At 39.4% G+C, this 17005-nt stretch overlaps 2 protein-coding genes across 3 annotated transcripts in view; one reads left to right on the top strand and one right to left on the bottom strand.

The window, feature by feature from the left end:
* Nucleotides 1–1171, top strand: part of aebp1b (AE binding protein 1b) — a 35925-nt gene extending 34754 nt beyond the window's left edge. For both annotated transcript variants that reach the window (XM_057831113.1, XM_057831112.1), the window contains one exon: nt 54–1171. In XM_057831113.1, the coding sequence (XP_057687096.1) occupies nt 54–446 (393 nt within the window). In that variant the 3' untranslated portion in view covers nt 447–1171. The remainder of the gene's footprint in view (nt 1–53) is intronic.
* On the bottom strand, nt 961–16779 carry pold2 (polymerase (DNA directed), delta 2, regulatory subunit). Its single transcript, XM_057831115.1, has 11 exons — nt 16543–16779; nt 16169–16398; nt 12386–12507; nt 10561–10684; nt 10373–10487; nt 8945–9143; nt 8335–8415; nt 5294–5451; nt 4302–4429; nt 4113–4214; nt 961–1399 (listed from the first exon to the last, which is right to left on the bottom strand). The coding sequence occupies exons 2-11, from the start codon at nt 16389–16391 to the stop codon at nt 1239–1241; spliced, it is 1413 nt and encodes a 470-aa protein (XP_057687098.1). The 5' UTR covers nt 16392–16398; nt 16543–16779; the 3' UTR covers nt 961–1238.
* Nucleotides 16780–17005: the final 226 nt, after the last annotated feature.

Here is a 17005-nt window from a genome sequence, read left to right on the forward strand (position 1 = left end):
TCAAGTAAGAGAGTGGAATCAAATTAAAATAGTCTTTTACCATTTGCCGACAGATTTTGGCGCTACATGGAAACAAGCCGATCCGCCTGGTCAGCCATGGCAACACTATAGTGCAGCCACCAGTTATCAACAGCAATGGTCGTGTGGTCAGCGGAAACGGTGTGAGCTCGCAAAATACACAACTGAGCAAGGAACGGTTGAGGAGACTCAAAATAGCTCGCATTCGTCGTCTCCGGCAGAAGAAGTTATTGCAATTAAAACCAACGACTACAACAACCACCACCACGACCCTGCCACCGACAACCACCACAATTCCCACAACGCCAGCAAGCACCACATCCTGGTACGACTCATGGTTAATAGACGAAGGACAATCATCAACGCCCGGTGGATTCACTGACTCCATGCTGGACTACAATTATGAGTACAAGATTGATGACTATTAAAGCAAACGCATTGCATTAATTACCGTTATGTTACCTGAGCTACAACAATCCAGCAATCGTTTGCTCAATCAAGCAGTACAGTTCTGTTTACCGCAGTTTACCAAGGTTGAATGTAGCTTAAACTACATGCTATCACGTTAAAACTTGCAGTGGCATATCACAGCAACAGAGTGCAGTTGTCAATACATTTGACTGATTACTCCTGTGGCAAAAGAAAATGCATTTAAAAATTCTCACACATCTCCATGTAAGTTGATGTAGCGCCTACCATGCTGTACCACGTCAAGTGTTATCGTAAGTGTAATTTATTTTTAGTACCTTTTAACGCAATGGAACATAACTCATTAACTCTACTGGTTGGTTGAAACAAAGCTTTTGGGTAAACAATGCTAACATCAGCAACTTCAAATCTTTAATAACTATGTTGTATAACACCTGAAAATATGATTGTTCAGTGAAAATTTTGTCTGTGGTCATGCTGCATCTTTCTCACACGATACTCAGTCTTTTTATATGTGATTTTTTTTATTGCAAATGCACATTAAAACAACTTTTTTTAAATTCAATATGCAATTATTTACACTGTAAACCTTAACGGAAATGCATTTTACAGTATTTCACTGAAGGATAATGATGGTTGGTAGATCTCATATGGAAGTGTTGCTTCAATACTGGCTTTTTCACACACCAACTTGAAAGAATTCATATATAATTAAAAAGGAAAGCCTCACAAAACTGTCACTCTGTATATGTGTGACATCATTTGAGAGCTGTGATGGTACCAAACTTCCCTCAGTGGCTGATGTTCATCTCGCCATCGTCTTCGTCACCTGCTGAAAATGCCGAGAAGCTGATTGGCTCACATTCAAGAGTGCGTAAGTTGACAAGGCACGCTGTTTGGGTGCTGTGGAACTTTGGCACAGTGATTAAAAGGATTTCCTGGCCAGCGGCACCTGATGAAGTGAGAGGATTAGTGATTAACAGACACAATTTCAAGTGGAATGGAAATGTTAAAAAAAAAAAAACATACAGTGCTGGCCAAAAGTATTGGCACCTCTACAATTCTGTCAGATAATGCTAAATTTCTCCCAGAAAATGATTGCAATTACAAATATTTTGGCAGTAATATATTCTAGGAGTGGGAACCTCTTGGCCTCACGATACGATACAATTTGCGATACAAAGCTCACGATAACGATGATCTGGCGATATGGCGATACAACGGTTATCGATACATTGGTCAGGAAATCAATGATATTCTACAAACGATTAATAAACAGAAAAACAAGCTACTGCTGTGAATTGGAATGCGTTCATCAGTAGTAGACGTCCAATCCATTTGAACTGGGAGGGTGGCAGAGGGACGGCAGCAAATTAACATTCGTTCATTCGCTGCCATTCCTTCCACTTCAAACGGTTTGAACATCTATGGCCGTCAGTGGCAGCCAATGCCAGGCAATGAGGTAATTTTGGCCCATTTAAGGTCATTTACCTGTTGATTTTCAGTTACTTCCTGTTAATTTTGCGGTATTTTATGGATCACTTCCTGTTTATCTTGAGTTACATAACAGGAAGTGACCTGAGAATCACCCAAATGAATAGGCAGTGACTCAAACTCAACAGGAAATGACCTGTAAATGCCCTAAAATGAACAAAGTGACCTGTTAATGCCCTGAAAATTGGACAGAATGACTGAATGCTCTGGTGTCGAATGAACAAACGTTTCTAGTCTAAATGGATTGGGCGTCGAGCACTGTCAATGCAACTTTAGAGGTAACTGAGACACTATTATTGTGGAAGATTTTGGTAGCAACTTGTTGGTTCCTTTTTATTTATCTTTTTTAGACATTGACACCTTTTTAAAACGATATCTCGATTCTTGGCAGGAGCATATCGATAACCTTTGGGGATACAAAGTATCACGATATATCACCATTTCGATATTTTTTTCACACCCCTAATATATTCATTGATTTTGCTTGCAATGAAAAACCGAACGAGAAACAAAATTAATCATTAACATTATACAAAAAACTTCAAAAATGGGCTGGACAAAAGTATTGGCACCCTTTGAAAAATCATGTGATGCTTCTCTAATTTGTGTAATTAACAGTACTTGTTACTTACCTGTGGCACATAACAGGCGGTGGCAGTAACTAAATCACACTTGCAGCCAGGTAAAATGGATTAAAGTTGACTCAACCTCTGTCCTGTGTCATTGTACCACATTGCGCATGGAGAAAAGAAACAAGACCAAAGAACTGTCTGAGGACTTGAGAAGCAAAATTGTGAAGAAGCACGGGCAATCTCAAGACTACAAGTCCATCTCCAAAGACCTGAATATTCCTGTGTCTACCGTGTGCAGGGTCATCAATACGTGTAAGGCCCACGGCACTGTGGCTAACCTCCCTAGATGTGGACGGAAAAGAAAAATTGACGAGAGATTTCAACGAAAGATTGTGGGGATGGTGGATAAAGAACTTCGACTAACATCCAAACAAGTTCAAGCTGTCCTGCAGTCCGAGGGTACAACAGTGTGAACCCGTACTATCCGTCGGCTTCTGAATGAAAAGGGACTCTATGGCAGGATACCCAGGAGGACCCCACTTCTGACCCAAAGAGGCAGAGACATAAAAAAGCCAGGCTGAAGTTTGCCAAAACTTACCTGAGAAAGCCAAAAACCGTTTTGGAAGGATGTTCTCTGGTCAGATGACACAAAAGTAGAGCTTTTTGGGAAAAGGCATCAACATGGAGTTCACAGGAGAAAAAAAACGAGGCCTTCAAAGAAAAGAACACGGTCCCCACAGTCAAACATGGAGGAGGTTCCCTTATGTTTTGGGGTTGCTTTTCTGCCTCTGGCACTGGACTCCTTGATCGTGTGCATGGCATTATGAAGTCTGAAGACTACCAACAAATTTTGCAGCATAATGTAGGGCCAAGTGTTAGAACGCTGGGGCTCCCTCAGAGGTCATGGATCTTCCAGCAGGACAATGACCCAAAACACACTTCAAAAAGCACTAGAAAATAGTTTGAGGGAAAGCACTGGAGACTTCTAATGTGGCCAGCAAGGAGTCTAGACGTGAATCCCATAGAACACATGTGGAGAGATCTGAAAATGGCAGTTTGGAGAAGGCACCCTTCAAATTTTTGGGACCTGGAGCAGTTGGCCAAATAAGAATGGTCTAAAATTCCAACAGAGAATTGTAAGAAGCTCATTGATGGATACCGGAAGCGGTTGTTCGCAGTTATTTCGTCCAAAGGCTGTGTTACCAAGTATTAGGTTGAGGGTGTCAATACTTTTGTCCGGCCCATATTTAGAGTTTTGTGTAAAATGATAATGATTTATTTATTTTTTTTCCATTCTCTTTTGTGTTTTTTCATTGCAAGCAAAATAAATGAAGATATTACTACCAAATCATTTGTAATTGCAATCATTTTCTGGTAGAATTTGAGCATTATCTGACAGAGTTGCAGGGGTGCCAATACTTTTGGCCAGCACTGTAATTGTTACAGTGGTACATTCGCTATGATATCTAATTGGTTCCATGACTACTCAGAATTCAATTTTCTCCTAAATCAAATACATTTGTCGCATTAAAGGATTGCAATGCAGTTAACAAAAGATCCCCAAAACTGCATGCATACGTACAGTAACTGCACACGCACCTGTGAGGCGCTTTGACTCCAACGCTGGGGCATTCCCACTGAAGTACACATGTGGACACTCTTCCAAGATGAATGGATCTTTCAAGTAAAATGGGTAACAGCCTGACAGAAAAATCGACAGATATTGCGAAAATGATTTTAAATGGATCATTCTAGATTATTCTACAAACTGCAAAGAGCCTGACGCACCAAGGGTATCCGGTGCAGTAGGAGCGAGGTGGCGTAGTCTCAAAGTTTCTTCCAGAATCTCCAGATGACTGTTCATACTACTGTAACGTTCGATGTCACTGATATTTTGACCCGAGGTGCCAAGGAACCTGAGGGTGAGCAAAAAATACATGGGTTTCAGAGAAATGTGGGCATCTGTATCGGTTTTCATCCATGTTGCTATTGTAATATTATTCTGCGAGATGCAACATTTTTTTCCAATTCTTTTTTTCTTCAGGTCAAGTACAAAACTCAAGATTCCCACCAATAAACGATTCAGCCATTTCCAGAACAAACACAGTTCAAGTAGGGATATGAATGAAAGTTTATTTGCATATCAGAAAAAGGGGGAAAGAATGTAGCAAAACACATTACTGCTTGTATTGTACTAAACCTTATCAATGCCAAGACTTGGCTCAACACTAAGAATATGCACTTCAACACAAATGAGATTTCATCAAAGCCCTAAGATTTAACAAAAAATCTAAGGGAGGGGCAGCTATATCACATTTGCAAGAAAGGGGAAATTTCACATGAAGTGCTACAGTCCTACTCAGGAGTTAAAAAGAAGTTGTTAGTGGGCCCTTATCTACATTCTTAGCAGGAGACATGACTGATTCGTACAAGGATTTAGAAGAATTTCCCAGACTCCTGAAATGCTGTGGGCATTACACCTCGTTGTTCAAAGTCTTCCATATCACCTACCAGTACTTCTACCAGGCAACAACTAGTGCTGAGCATGATGGACACTGAAATGAACCAGCTGGCTAACTGTGTTTTACATGACGTTAGAGTTCATTGTGAGTTCTCTTGACTCCCTAAGAAAACATACAACTTGCCAAGATCAGTAGAGTTCTAATAGCACTCAAACAGGGAAGATTACAACCAAAACTTGGATCATATTAGAATACAACCAGATGTTGGCTTATCTTGTTTAACTTTTTATTTTAAAAAGTGCATGAGCCCATTCTCACCTCACTCCATCCACAGTGGCCTGGTATGGATTAGATGCCAGCTGCAGTGTAGGGTAGACAGATGACAAAGGGAACATACAGTGATGTAGAGGCTGCTGAGGCAGTGTATAGTTGGTGGGGTCATACTGGCCAGGCATCACATCCACTGGGACTGAAGTCTGCAAGGGACCGATACATACAATTGTCCTCAAACGTTGATTACAAAACTAATTGAAGAACATTGGTGTCTCAACATACGAAGTTAATTCGTTCCAAGACCTTGTTTGTAAGTCGAAATGATCGTATGTCGACCAGGATTTTCCCATAGGAATATATTATAATTCCATTAATTCATTCCACAGCCTGAAAACCTACACTAAATCCTTAATAAATACTGCTGGTGCTATTGCAAATAACAACTACACAGAGCAAAACAAATAAATTATGAATAAAAATCAGAATAGTAATACAATAACAGTAATAACAATAATAATACCTGTAACAATATAACAAATCAGGTTCTAATGTGGCGGATGTGTTTTGCGTGGTGTACCTGAACGCACTGCGTGGCTGACGTGCCAGATTGAGAGAGGATTTTTTACTTTCACTTTTCATGTTCAGTTGCGGCAGACAGTAGGCATGTTGTGTTGCACAAGTTCTGAAATGAATGATTAAAAGCCTTACGAAGATGGCAATTTTTTTGTGATGTTACAATCATAATAATTGTCACCTTAACTCATGAAAGACTAGCAAACGGAGGTCGGAGGAGGACCATCGAGATGTATGGCCGTATTGTCAAGAAGTTCACAGACGCACACACCGCGCGGATATTTTTGTATCATTTCCGTCTTCATTTTAGAGCTGTCCCGACTAGTCGACATAGTCGACGTCATCGATGACGTAAATCCGTCGACGAGCACAACATCCCGTCGACGGTTAATGAAGGGTTAAAAAAATATATGCGCGGAAAGTTCAGAATGTCAGATGCTCTGTATGCAAGCGGGGAAAGCGGCACAAAGCCAAAAAAGCGCACCAGAGTGTCCAAAACATTGACTTATTTCAAAGAAACAAAGGAGCGTACACTCTTCCGTCCTGTCTCTTCAATGCCAAGCTTGGCTGCACGTAGGCCGTGAATAAACACCTCAAGCGCCGTAACCCAGTTTGTAATTTTTTGTTTTGTTTTTCATTTTTTGTACACCAGAGGGTGCTGTCGCCTTACTAAATAATAATGTTTCATTGACAATGGGCCTATAAATGCTATTAGTATTGTTCTTAATGCTAACTGAAAGGTTTATTTCATGTTATGGTTTATTTTATGGTATAGAAAATTATATAAGGTTAAAAGGTCATAAATATATACAGTATATACAGTGATTGCACTTAAGGGAGAGATTGTTAATGATAAGGTAATAAATTAAGGTAAAGGCAATTCATATAGGCAATTCATTGATATATAAATAAGGTTTAAAAGGAAAAAGGTGAAAAGTTTTCGTTAATTTCTAATTGTGTTGTTTTATTTGTGTGCACCGTAGCTTTTACAGTGTGATTACATCAAGGATGGAATAAAAGTTGTAAACCATCAGTTTACGAGACCATCTTTTCAATCGGGATGCTACACTAGTTAATTCTATCCGCATTTGAACTCATTGTTTATTTGTGATTTATTATTGTTATTTACGCGTTTATTTGTACTTTAATAAATAATTTAAGTGTTCCAATATGTTTTTTGTGAATTGATAAGCGTCAACAAAAATTTCATTGCTAAATTAGAAAACAAAAAACAAAACAAAAAAAATGTTTTTAATTATTAGATTAGTCGACTAATCGTAAAAATAGTCGGCTGACTAATCGGGAGAAAATTAGTCGTTTGGGACAGCCCTACTTCATTTAGATGGTAAGCCTCATCTTTTTTCTTTTTTCACAACCTGCTTTAACATCCATGGAACCCATGTTGATTTCTCTCACAAGAAAATCCACCGTGCGTCCGTCTTGCGTGAAAACAATGAAATTGCGACACTGTCATAAATGCGCCGTATTTCGAGCATTTCGTCAGATGTAGAAACAAATGACGTGTCAAATTTTACGTCAGATGTTGAAAAGATCGTGTGTCGAAGCGATTGTATAGCAAGGTACCACTGTATAATAAAAATGCCAGTAATTTTTGTTCTTTGTCCATTTATTTCATCCATACACCATTCTCAGTGAGCCATTTCTAAAATCACACATGATGAATAAACTATATGACAAATAAAATTAAATGTTAATTTATTGGCTGCCTTTGACTGCACTAGAAGACGTCCAATTCATTTTGACTTGGAGGGAGCGAATGAACTTTTTTTCATTTGCCCCACCCAGTCAAAATGAATTGGACATCTATTGTTAATGCCAGGCGATGCGTTAAAATTGTCATTGCACCTAGTGTTAGTTGTAGTTATTGTTTTGCACTGTGAGAAAAGCTAAATGTTTTGACAAATGGTCCGCCATGGTGCAACAAATAAACATTGTAAATTTTTCCTTTTAGAAATAGCTTGTTTTTTTTTTCTTAATAACAAGGCATTGGATTTAGATATAACTTTTCAGGACACTCAAAGACGCTTTCCATTGCATTACTTATCGATCTATACTAGATGGTGGTAAGCTGCCACAGCTGCGTTGGGGCACTCTGACAGAAGTGAGGCAGCCAATGTACACCACTGGCCCTTCAGAACACAATTCTGACGCTACCTTCACAGAAGCAAATCGGGTGAAGTATCTTGCCCAAGGATACAACAACAGTGAGTAAAAGCGCAAGCTAGGTTCGAACACCTGATACTTTAATCAATGGACGACCCCATCAACCACCTGCGCCACCGTTTCTCCCTCTTTAATAGTTGTATCGTAGAACGTAGTAGATTGATTTCCTGACTCCTCTATCGATAATTGCTGAATGGCCCTATTATGAGATAATCATTCTTGTGAGCCATGTATCGCAAATCGTATCGTATCAGGAGGTACCAAAGGGTTACCGCCCCTAGCATCAGTAAGGGACGGCGGATGTGTCAAGGGGGTGTAGGTGGGCTCACCACCAGCTGGAGTAGCAGCTCGTCCAACAAGCGAATGGCTTCCACGCTGCCCGCCTGAGTCTTTTTGGTGAGGTACTTGGCCTAGACAAAGGAACAAGAAGTTATATTTAAAGCCGCTGCTGCATGACTGGTGCTGACACTGTTAACGATTAGGACCGACATAGAAAGACATTACATTTTATTACCGACCAAGAAAGCAGATCTGTCCAATCATTTAAGATTTGGTAAGAGTGATTTGTCTGAAGAATTACCGCCACCTGCAGGACAATGGTATTATGCACTGCGGGAGTTCTTAGGTCAAATTAGTGGACCTAGTATACCAGTATTTGAATATGAAATCTGGGATGGACTACTGACTGATATTAAACCTGCATCAACTACCTCAGTACTGCTACTAACACAATACTGCAACAGAAATCTCTAACACAACAGAAAACTGAATTAATCGCTACCAAAAACTCAAAATAAACAAATGAATAAAAATATTCATCAAGATTTTAATGGAGTTACATTATTTAATTTAAAAAAATAATTGAAACATTCAGTGAAATACTCATCTAGGTATCAACTCATATTGTTTACAATGGTTTGTCGTCACAAAATGACGCACCTTAGTTGAGGCGTCCTTGTCCTGCGTGCTTTGACTAAGGAGGTTTCCCGCCACCAAGACCCTCGATATCGTCGCCGCTCCACTCTGCTCCCCCTGGTCACCCAGCTGACCCGTTACCATGTCAATCAACAGCTGTAGGCCCAGCATACTGTCTGCGTGACTGCTACCCAAACCGAGTCCAGAGACAAGCAGTACAAATCTGCACAGAAATAAAAGAGGTATCATCCAAAGTAGGGCTGCAGCTATTGAATATTTTAGTAATCGAGTATTCGACTGAAAATTCTATCGATTAATCGAGTAATCGGACAGAACATATTTTTTCAGGTAAAGAGCAATTATAAATATACATGAGAAAACAAGACATTTCACCAAATATTGAACCATTTTCAGACAATGTCTTATTTTGATGTACATTCTTGAAAACAGCCAACAATTGCATCTCAGATGTGACAAGAAAAAAACAACAAATTCACAGCTTTCACTGAAAAAAAATTCTAGATCTTAAAAAAAAAAAAAATAATAATAATAATAATAATATTTCTTACCTAAAAATGTCATTACACTTAAACACATCACTTAAAAGTTAGGTGTTTTTCCCCACGTGTTACAATTGAATTTCCATTTGTGTCAAGCTTTAAATTCTAGTTAAGTTTTAAATTAGTCTAAATTGTAAGTCCTGATGTGATTTTGAATTTTTGCAGTGTTCAAAATAAACGTATGATACCTGCGGTATTGGAGCAGATTAGGCACCAGTGCTACTTGGTGTTTTATCCAGCAATGACTACTGAGCTAAAATTGACAGTTAGCTTTATCATGTATTTATTTTACACCCTTATCACTCTACAGCGCTGTGTTTTTACATATTAAATAAAGCCTGTACGTAAGACACGTTAGCCACGCATTGACAGTAGTCATAGTTAATAGAAAACTAGCCCTCCGCAGGGCTAATGTTACGTTAGCATGGAAAAGTAATATTAATTTTCATTATTAGCGCTGAGAAGTCTACTGCTTTAAGATGGCGGCTGTTTACTAACGCTGGCGAGTCTGTCATTCCGCATCTAGTTCCATATACATGTGATATATATGAGACGCATCAGACGCTACCGGCTACTAACGTAGCATCATGTAGTTTGTAGCAACGTTGGCATAGTTTCTAGCGGCTGTTGGCTGAAATCGGGTATTATTGCTTCATCCTCTACAGACGTGACGTCAGCGCGTTGTCCCGCATTAAAAGTAGTCCGGGCAAAACGTGATGCTTAGAGCTGGCAAAATGAAAGGATTCCTCGAGGCAAATAAAATTACTCGGATCAACTTTTAAACTTGAGTTACTCGAGCATTCGTTTCACCTCTAATCCAAAGTCAGGTGCACACAGAGTGACGCGCCTGAACTAACCAGAAGTGGAGAATCACAGCTCGCTAACTGTTTACCTGTCAGAATTCAGTGCAGGTCTTGCAGTCTGTTCTGGGAGATCCGCTGTGCAGAAGTCCTCCACTGTGAATTTCCCATCATTCCTCTCAGCTCCAAATACAGCAATAACACTACCTGCACAAAATTAATCAATGAGGAACTAGGTTATTTTTGTGACAGCTAGCAAAAAATGGTTAAACATTCTCACCTGTGACACACCTATCTCTGTCAATTGCACCCTCCAGCTTGATTCTTTGGAGCTCATCCTCCAGAATCAGATCATCGTTGTCACTAATGTATTTGACTCGTGCAGGCTGGGGCAGGAGGTTGTGCTGGGAGCACCAAAAGAGAGGTAAAGTCGAGACACACAACAGCACAGTGCTCCACTTTTTCTACATTGTCATGCTATAGCCTACAGCTTTATTCCATTAAAAATAAAACAACACGTTTCACGGACAACATTACAAATATGTTATTGAAATCCTGGCAATCCTATTAAGGACCTGACATTTTAAAGCTTTAAAGCGCTATTGAGAAATCTGATGTATAAGTTCATGTGTTGATTGAATGAGTCTGAAAATAATATTTTAATGAAAATAACGGACCCTACATATAGCTATAGATGTAGGTCAAGCATGTGGCGCCATTGGCGTAAAACCCTGTTTGTTTTGCACTAATAGTTTGTGCCTTTTAATGTTCTTTCTTGTCTAGTTTCTGTTTCTTCCTGTGTTTTCTTATGTCATTTTTCTGTTGGTTTGTGTGGTATGGACACCCTGTGTGATTCCTGAATAAAGATCATACATATTTACAAAAATCTGTAAGAAACTGTTTACGTTGTTGCATGGTATTTTGAGAGGCTGCGTGACGTCACAAATCGTAAAACGGAAGGGGGTCAACATAGAAGCGCGCTTGCATACAACCCATGCTAGTACTGCTTGTTTTCTGCCGGTAATCTTTCAAAAAAGAATATGCCGAATAAACACTGCTGTAATGGAACTTGTAGAAACGACTCTAGACATAAGGACAAATGAAGGCTGTTTTCTTCATACGTTTCCCGAAGCCAAAAACTCAAGACGAAAAAATGTGAACAATAAATAACTTGTGCAGACGTCCAAAAGACCAGTTTAATGCCAGTAAGGTGATGCCATTTATTTTCATATTATGCAGTAAACATTTTGTTGGGGGCCATGGCCATACAGATGACAATGCTGATCCATTGCCTGCCAGAGCCTTCCCCGAAGAGGTAAGCCATTTTGGTATTTTTACGTATATTTTAGCATAACGTTTTGCCGTGCTGCTTCTGTCTGACAATGAATGACCTTAAGAAAAAAAATGAAAATGTTATCTCAATGCCACTGTTGTTACCTTTTTTGTTGTAAAGAAACAACTTTATAAAGAGGGAAGTGTAAATAAATTAACAGAATTAAGATATGTTTTTAATGAAAAAATAAGTGTTCGTTGGCTGTCACTCAGTAGCATTTGCAATCGCTACACAAAAATAGCAATATAAAATACCCCCTAGAACGGTCAAACGTAAGACAACCAGAGGATATAATTTATAAGAAAGACAGGGCATATGGTGGTAAAGGATAGCTTGTTGAAACAGGAGGATGTCATTGTCAGTGGTGCAAGGCAATACACACAATAAAAAGGTGTAGATAAAAAAAAGCTACCACTGGATCAGGTCGGCACTTTTTCCTGTCTTTTCCAGCCGTTGACACTCAAGCCATCTCTTTAACTGAAAATTTGTATGTTGTTCCACATCTTTACAAGTGAATTTGTCACCAGACATAATTTTCGGACAGAATTTTAGGTTTAGCTCAGTAAACATCTCATCTGTACATTAATCTAGCATAAGGGACAAATGCAAGTTTGACCCCTCTAGCAACAGTTGCTAACGTCATGAATATTAATGAGCAAAGGTGACGTGTTAAGTGCGATACGCTATTGATTTTAGGATAAGGGTACAATAAATGTGGAAAAACGGACACGCAATTTTTGGTTGTAGTAAGTAAATCTAGTGTGCTGCTAACCTCTTCACTGATTTCTTTTAGGATGGATGGCTGCAAGTCCATCCGCTTAAACAGAGTTCCCACAATGCAACACTGCTCCCCTGCCTGAAGATCACACAGCTTCCGGACAAGCACTTCTGATCCTACAACAACCAAAAAAGACAGTTATCATAGCTAATATAATATTTAGAGAGATGAAAATGATTCACAATGCCACATGCGTATTTTAGGGCTGTCAAAATTATCGAGTTAACGGGCGGGAATTAATTTTTTTAATTAATCACGTTAAAATATTTGACGCATTTAATGCACATGCCCCGTTCAAACAGATTAAAATGGCAGCACAGTGTCATGTCCACTTGTTACTTGTTTTTTGGTGTTTTTTCGCCCTCTGCTGGAGCTTGGGTGCGACTGATTTTATGGGTTTCAGCACCGTGAGCATTGTGTAATTATTGAGATCGACAATGGCGAGCTACTAGTTTATTTTTTGATTGAAAATTTTACAAATTTTATTAAAACAAAAACATTAAGAGGGGTTTTATTGTAAAATTTCTATAACTTGTACTAACATTTATCTTTTAAGAACTTCAAGTCAACTTGTGTCTTATCTTTCCATTCCAACAATAATTTACAGAAAAAATATGGCATATTTTGTAGATGGTTTGAATGTGATTAATTACGATTAATTAATTTTTAAGCAGTGATTAATTCGATTAAAAATTTTAATCGTTTGACATCCCTAGTGTGTTTTGAATAATCCGTTTTAGGGGTGTGACAAAATATCGAAATGGTGATACATCGTGATACTTTGAATACCAAAAGATTCTCGATATGCTCTTGCCAAGAATCGAGATATCGCTTTAAAAAGGTGTGTCTAAAAATAAAAACGAACCAACAAGTTGCTAACAAAATCTTCCACCATAATGGTGTCTCAATTAACTCTAAGCCTGCACTGACGGTGCTCGACGCCCAATCCATTTAGACTGGGAAGTTTCATTCATTCGAAACCAGAGCATTCAGTCATTTTGTCTGATTTTTAGGGCATTTACAGGTCATTTCCTGTTGATTTTGAGTCACTGCCTATTCATTTGGGTGATTCCCAGGTCACCTACTGTTCTGTAACTCAAAATAAACAGGAAGAGACCCATTAAATACCCCAAAATCAACAGGAAGTAACTGAAAATCAACAGGTAAATGAACTTAAATTGCCCAAAATTACCTCATTGCCTGGCATTGGCCGCCACTGACAGCCATAGACGTTCAAACAGATTGGACGTCTACTAGGGATGTAACGGTACACAAAAATCTCGGTTCGGTACGTACCTCGGTTTTGAGGTCACGGTTCGTTTCATTTTCGGTACAGTAAGAAAACAAAATGCAAAATATAAATGTGCTAGTTTGTTTTACACACTTTTGTGCTTTCAACAATAGGAACATTAGCCTATACAAAGCTAGAATTCTGCTCAAAAAGTAGTGGGTATTTAAAGATAATCCAACAACAATTTGCCTTTCAGACCCCGCGTATTGGTCAGCTTTCTTTCTGAAAGAAAGAAGAAAAAAGAAGCCCTGTGCTAAAGAGAAAAGCAATCCCAATGACAAAGATTTTAACATGTATTTTACAAATGAAATGCCTCAATGAAACATTTTTTTCTTATGAATGGTTTTCAAAAGCTTTATTGGTGGATTTTCTCAGGTTAAAACGCAACACAGAAATTAATAAATTTAATTGTGTAAGCAGGATGTGTGTATTATTCTTATTATTTAATTACAGGTGTTTTAGCTCATTTCAATTTATTTTACTTAAATTGGCTATTATTTATTTTATTATGTGTTTATATTTTACAAATGTGATGTAGTATTCATTTATATTGTATATTTTATGTTGTATAACCAGGGGTGCACATAAGTGGTCCGCATGCGAGCATGCGTACTGGACGCAGACAAACGTGCTGGCCCTCAACGGCTTCCATACGCTTACGTACCGATGGCTGACCACTGTATTTGCGACGGACACGAGAAAATAACTTCTCAAAATGTCGAAGAGGCAGGCCCCACTGAGTAATTATTTCCGTGTCCCCCCACCCCCGTCAAAAGACAGACAGACGACAGAGACGTCACTGGAGCTACCGAAAAAAAGGACTTTTGCTGAAAAGTGGCTGCAGGAGGTACCATGGCTAGAAGCAAATGATGCTCGCACGGAAATGCGGTACAAAATGTGCCGTGTGAATCCCAATGTTGCTGATAAGAGCAGCGCATTTTATGTAGGACCAAAGAATTTCAGCCATCCAAACTTTGAAAAGCACGAAAAAAACAGAGCATGTGGCAATTAAGCAAACTATCGATGTCAGACAGGACCCCACTCGCCCTATGGACAAGTGGCGGAATAAAGGTAATGAAGAACAGCGCCATGCATTGACAAACGTGTTTTTGCTCGCATTTTACAAAGCTAAACATACACGTTCAATGAGGTCTTATGAGGAGGACATCCCACTTTTACAAAGGCTTGGAGTTAATGTGGGAGCCGCATAATGCCCTTTATTTTGAATTGGTGCTTTAATGTTTATTTCTTTACATTTCATTTCAAAGTAATGGCAATTTTGTTGTGCCGGTTGATGTTAATCAAGCATTAATTGTTTATATAATTAATTAAAGTTAATTGGCTCTAAGTAAAGCTTGTCATAATTTTATCGCATCAGGCGGGTCAGCTCTCAAGCTCAATGAGGACCAAGTCACATCTCCAGGTCCTCCTCTGAGAACCTGGGCAAAAAAAATGTGTGCACCCCTGTGTATAACTTTAGTTCCTATGTGAATATTAGTTCCTACTTGTTTTGTTGGGGTAGGAGGGCTTGGTATTGAACACGGGGCCGTGTTGGTTATTATTATAGCAGAGAAGGCAGCAGTAAATCAACAAAGACAAGTCAACTGTGCCCAGATCTACCACTCAAGAGATCTGATGGACTCAAAAAGTTGGTTACGATTGCATATTAGTTTGAAAATCGACCGGATCCACCGTATTTTTACACGAGTGACTTCCGGCCCGATCCTAGCTACCGGTAGTAGTATTGACGCAGGAGGGTCGCGTCTCGCGTCAAATAATAAACTCTGCTGTTCTTTTCCCTTGTGTCGTGTTGAGCGAGTCTAACACGCAGCCGCACTGCGACTGGTGTGCATTGGCTGATTGACTCCAACGCCCGCATTTCACTGCGTTCTCGCGGCGGCCAAGTTGTCGCGCCGTTGACATTTCTGGGTTATAGCCTACTGTCCTACCGTGTTGGTCCTCATTATAGTAGAGAAGACGGAGTAAATATAATCTACACAAAGAAACTGTAACCTGATCGACTCACAGCCTCGAAAAGTAAGGGTTATATTACGTCAGAAACTCGTTCGGTACGTGTCCGTTCCGAACCGAGCACCACGAACCGAAACGGTTCAATACTATTACATGTACCGTTACACCCTTAACGTCTGCTAGTGATAAACTCATTCCTATTCACAGCATAAGCTTGTTTTTCTGTTTATTAATTGTTTGTAGAACATCCTAGAACGATTTCCTGACCAATGTATCGATAAATGTTGCATCGCCATATCGTTAGATCGTCGTTATCATGAGCTTTGTATCGCAAATCGTATCGTGAGGTACCAAGAGGTTCCCACTCCTAATCCATTTATTCCAATGGAGTCCAATGACGATAGCAAAATGCTCTTAAATGTTTGATCGCAGTGTCTTTAAACTTAACATGCTTTTCTCAACACACTTTGGGAAACTATGCAGTGAATATGATGGTGCACTCATATAACACATACCCCACTTTCGTTGTGCTTTTTCCTTCAGTAAAGGACTCATCTGCATGAGACGTGCTGCATAGATATGAGCATACTGACGATTGAAATTCCGCTCGCCAACTCCGAAGCGCTCCGAGCAGGGACTGTAGGCCGTGGAAGCCCTATCAAACACGGGCGCCGGGTCCTCGGTCGGTCGGCACATGAGGGACGAGCCTTCTCGAGGCGCGCTGATATCGGAGAACATGGCAGTCCTGTGAACGCATCAAAAATGCTGAAGCTAGGCAACGTCGCCATGCGTATTATAACCATTGCATGTTGTTAGCAAAGCAATGAAATTAACAAGTGTTACTGTTGTTGCTTTTTAAATAACGCGACGTTGCAGTTAATTCACTTACCTTGGTCGGTTTATAAAATTGGCCAAAACCAAATGGATTCAGTTATGTTTGTTATTGCTGCGTAAATTTGGAAGCTGCTTCCCGCGTAATGCCCGCTCTACCAGAGCTGTTTAAAGATGTGGATCCACACCCACACCAAATCTTACGGCTGACTAGGAATGTGCTGTGCCGCTTTAAAAAATATGAACCTTTCGAGAGGTTTCAATCCACTGATAAACCATTTAAAATTAATATTTTAATTAAATTTTGAGTCGTAGTATGAGAATTGATAAATAAACATCTTCCACTTGCAACATCTTTGTTGTGACGTGTTTCTGGGCTGACCTGAATTCTCGCGAGACGCAATTCTGAACACCGATAAAAGTAGTTTTAGAAAGGCAGCGCATGCTAAAATGGGATATTTTCACGGCGAAATGGCTTAAAGTTTATTTTATATCCCCAAATAAATTTTTACAATATTTTT

This window comes from Corythoichthys intestinalis, chromosome 3 (genome assembly GCF_030265065.1).
Source record: "Corythoichthys intestinalis isolate RoL2023-P3 chromosome 3, ASM3026506v1, whole genome shotgun sequence".
Classification (NCBI taxonomy): Eukaryota; Metazoa; Chordata; class Actinopteri; order Syngnathiformes; family Syngnathidae; genus Corythoichthys; species Corythoichthys intestinalis.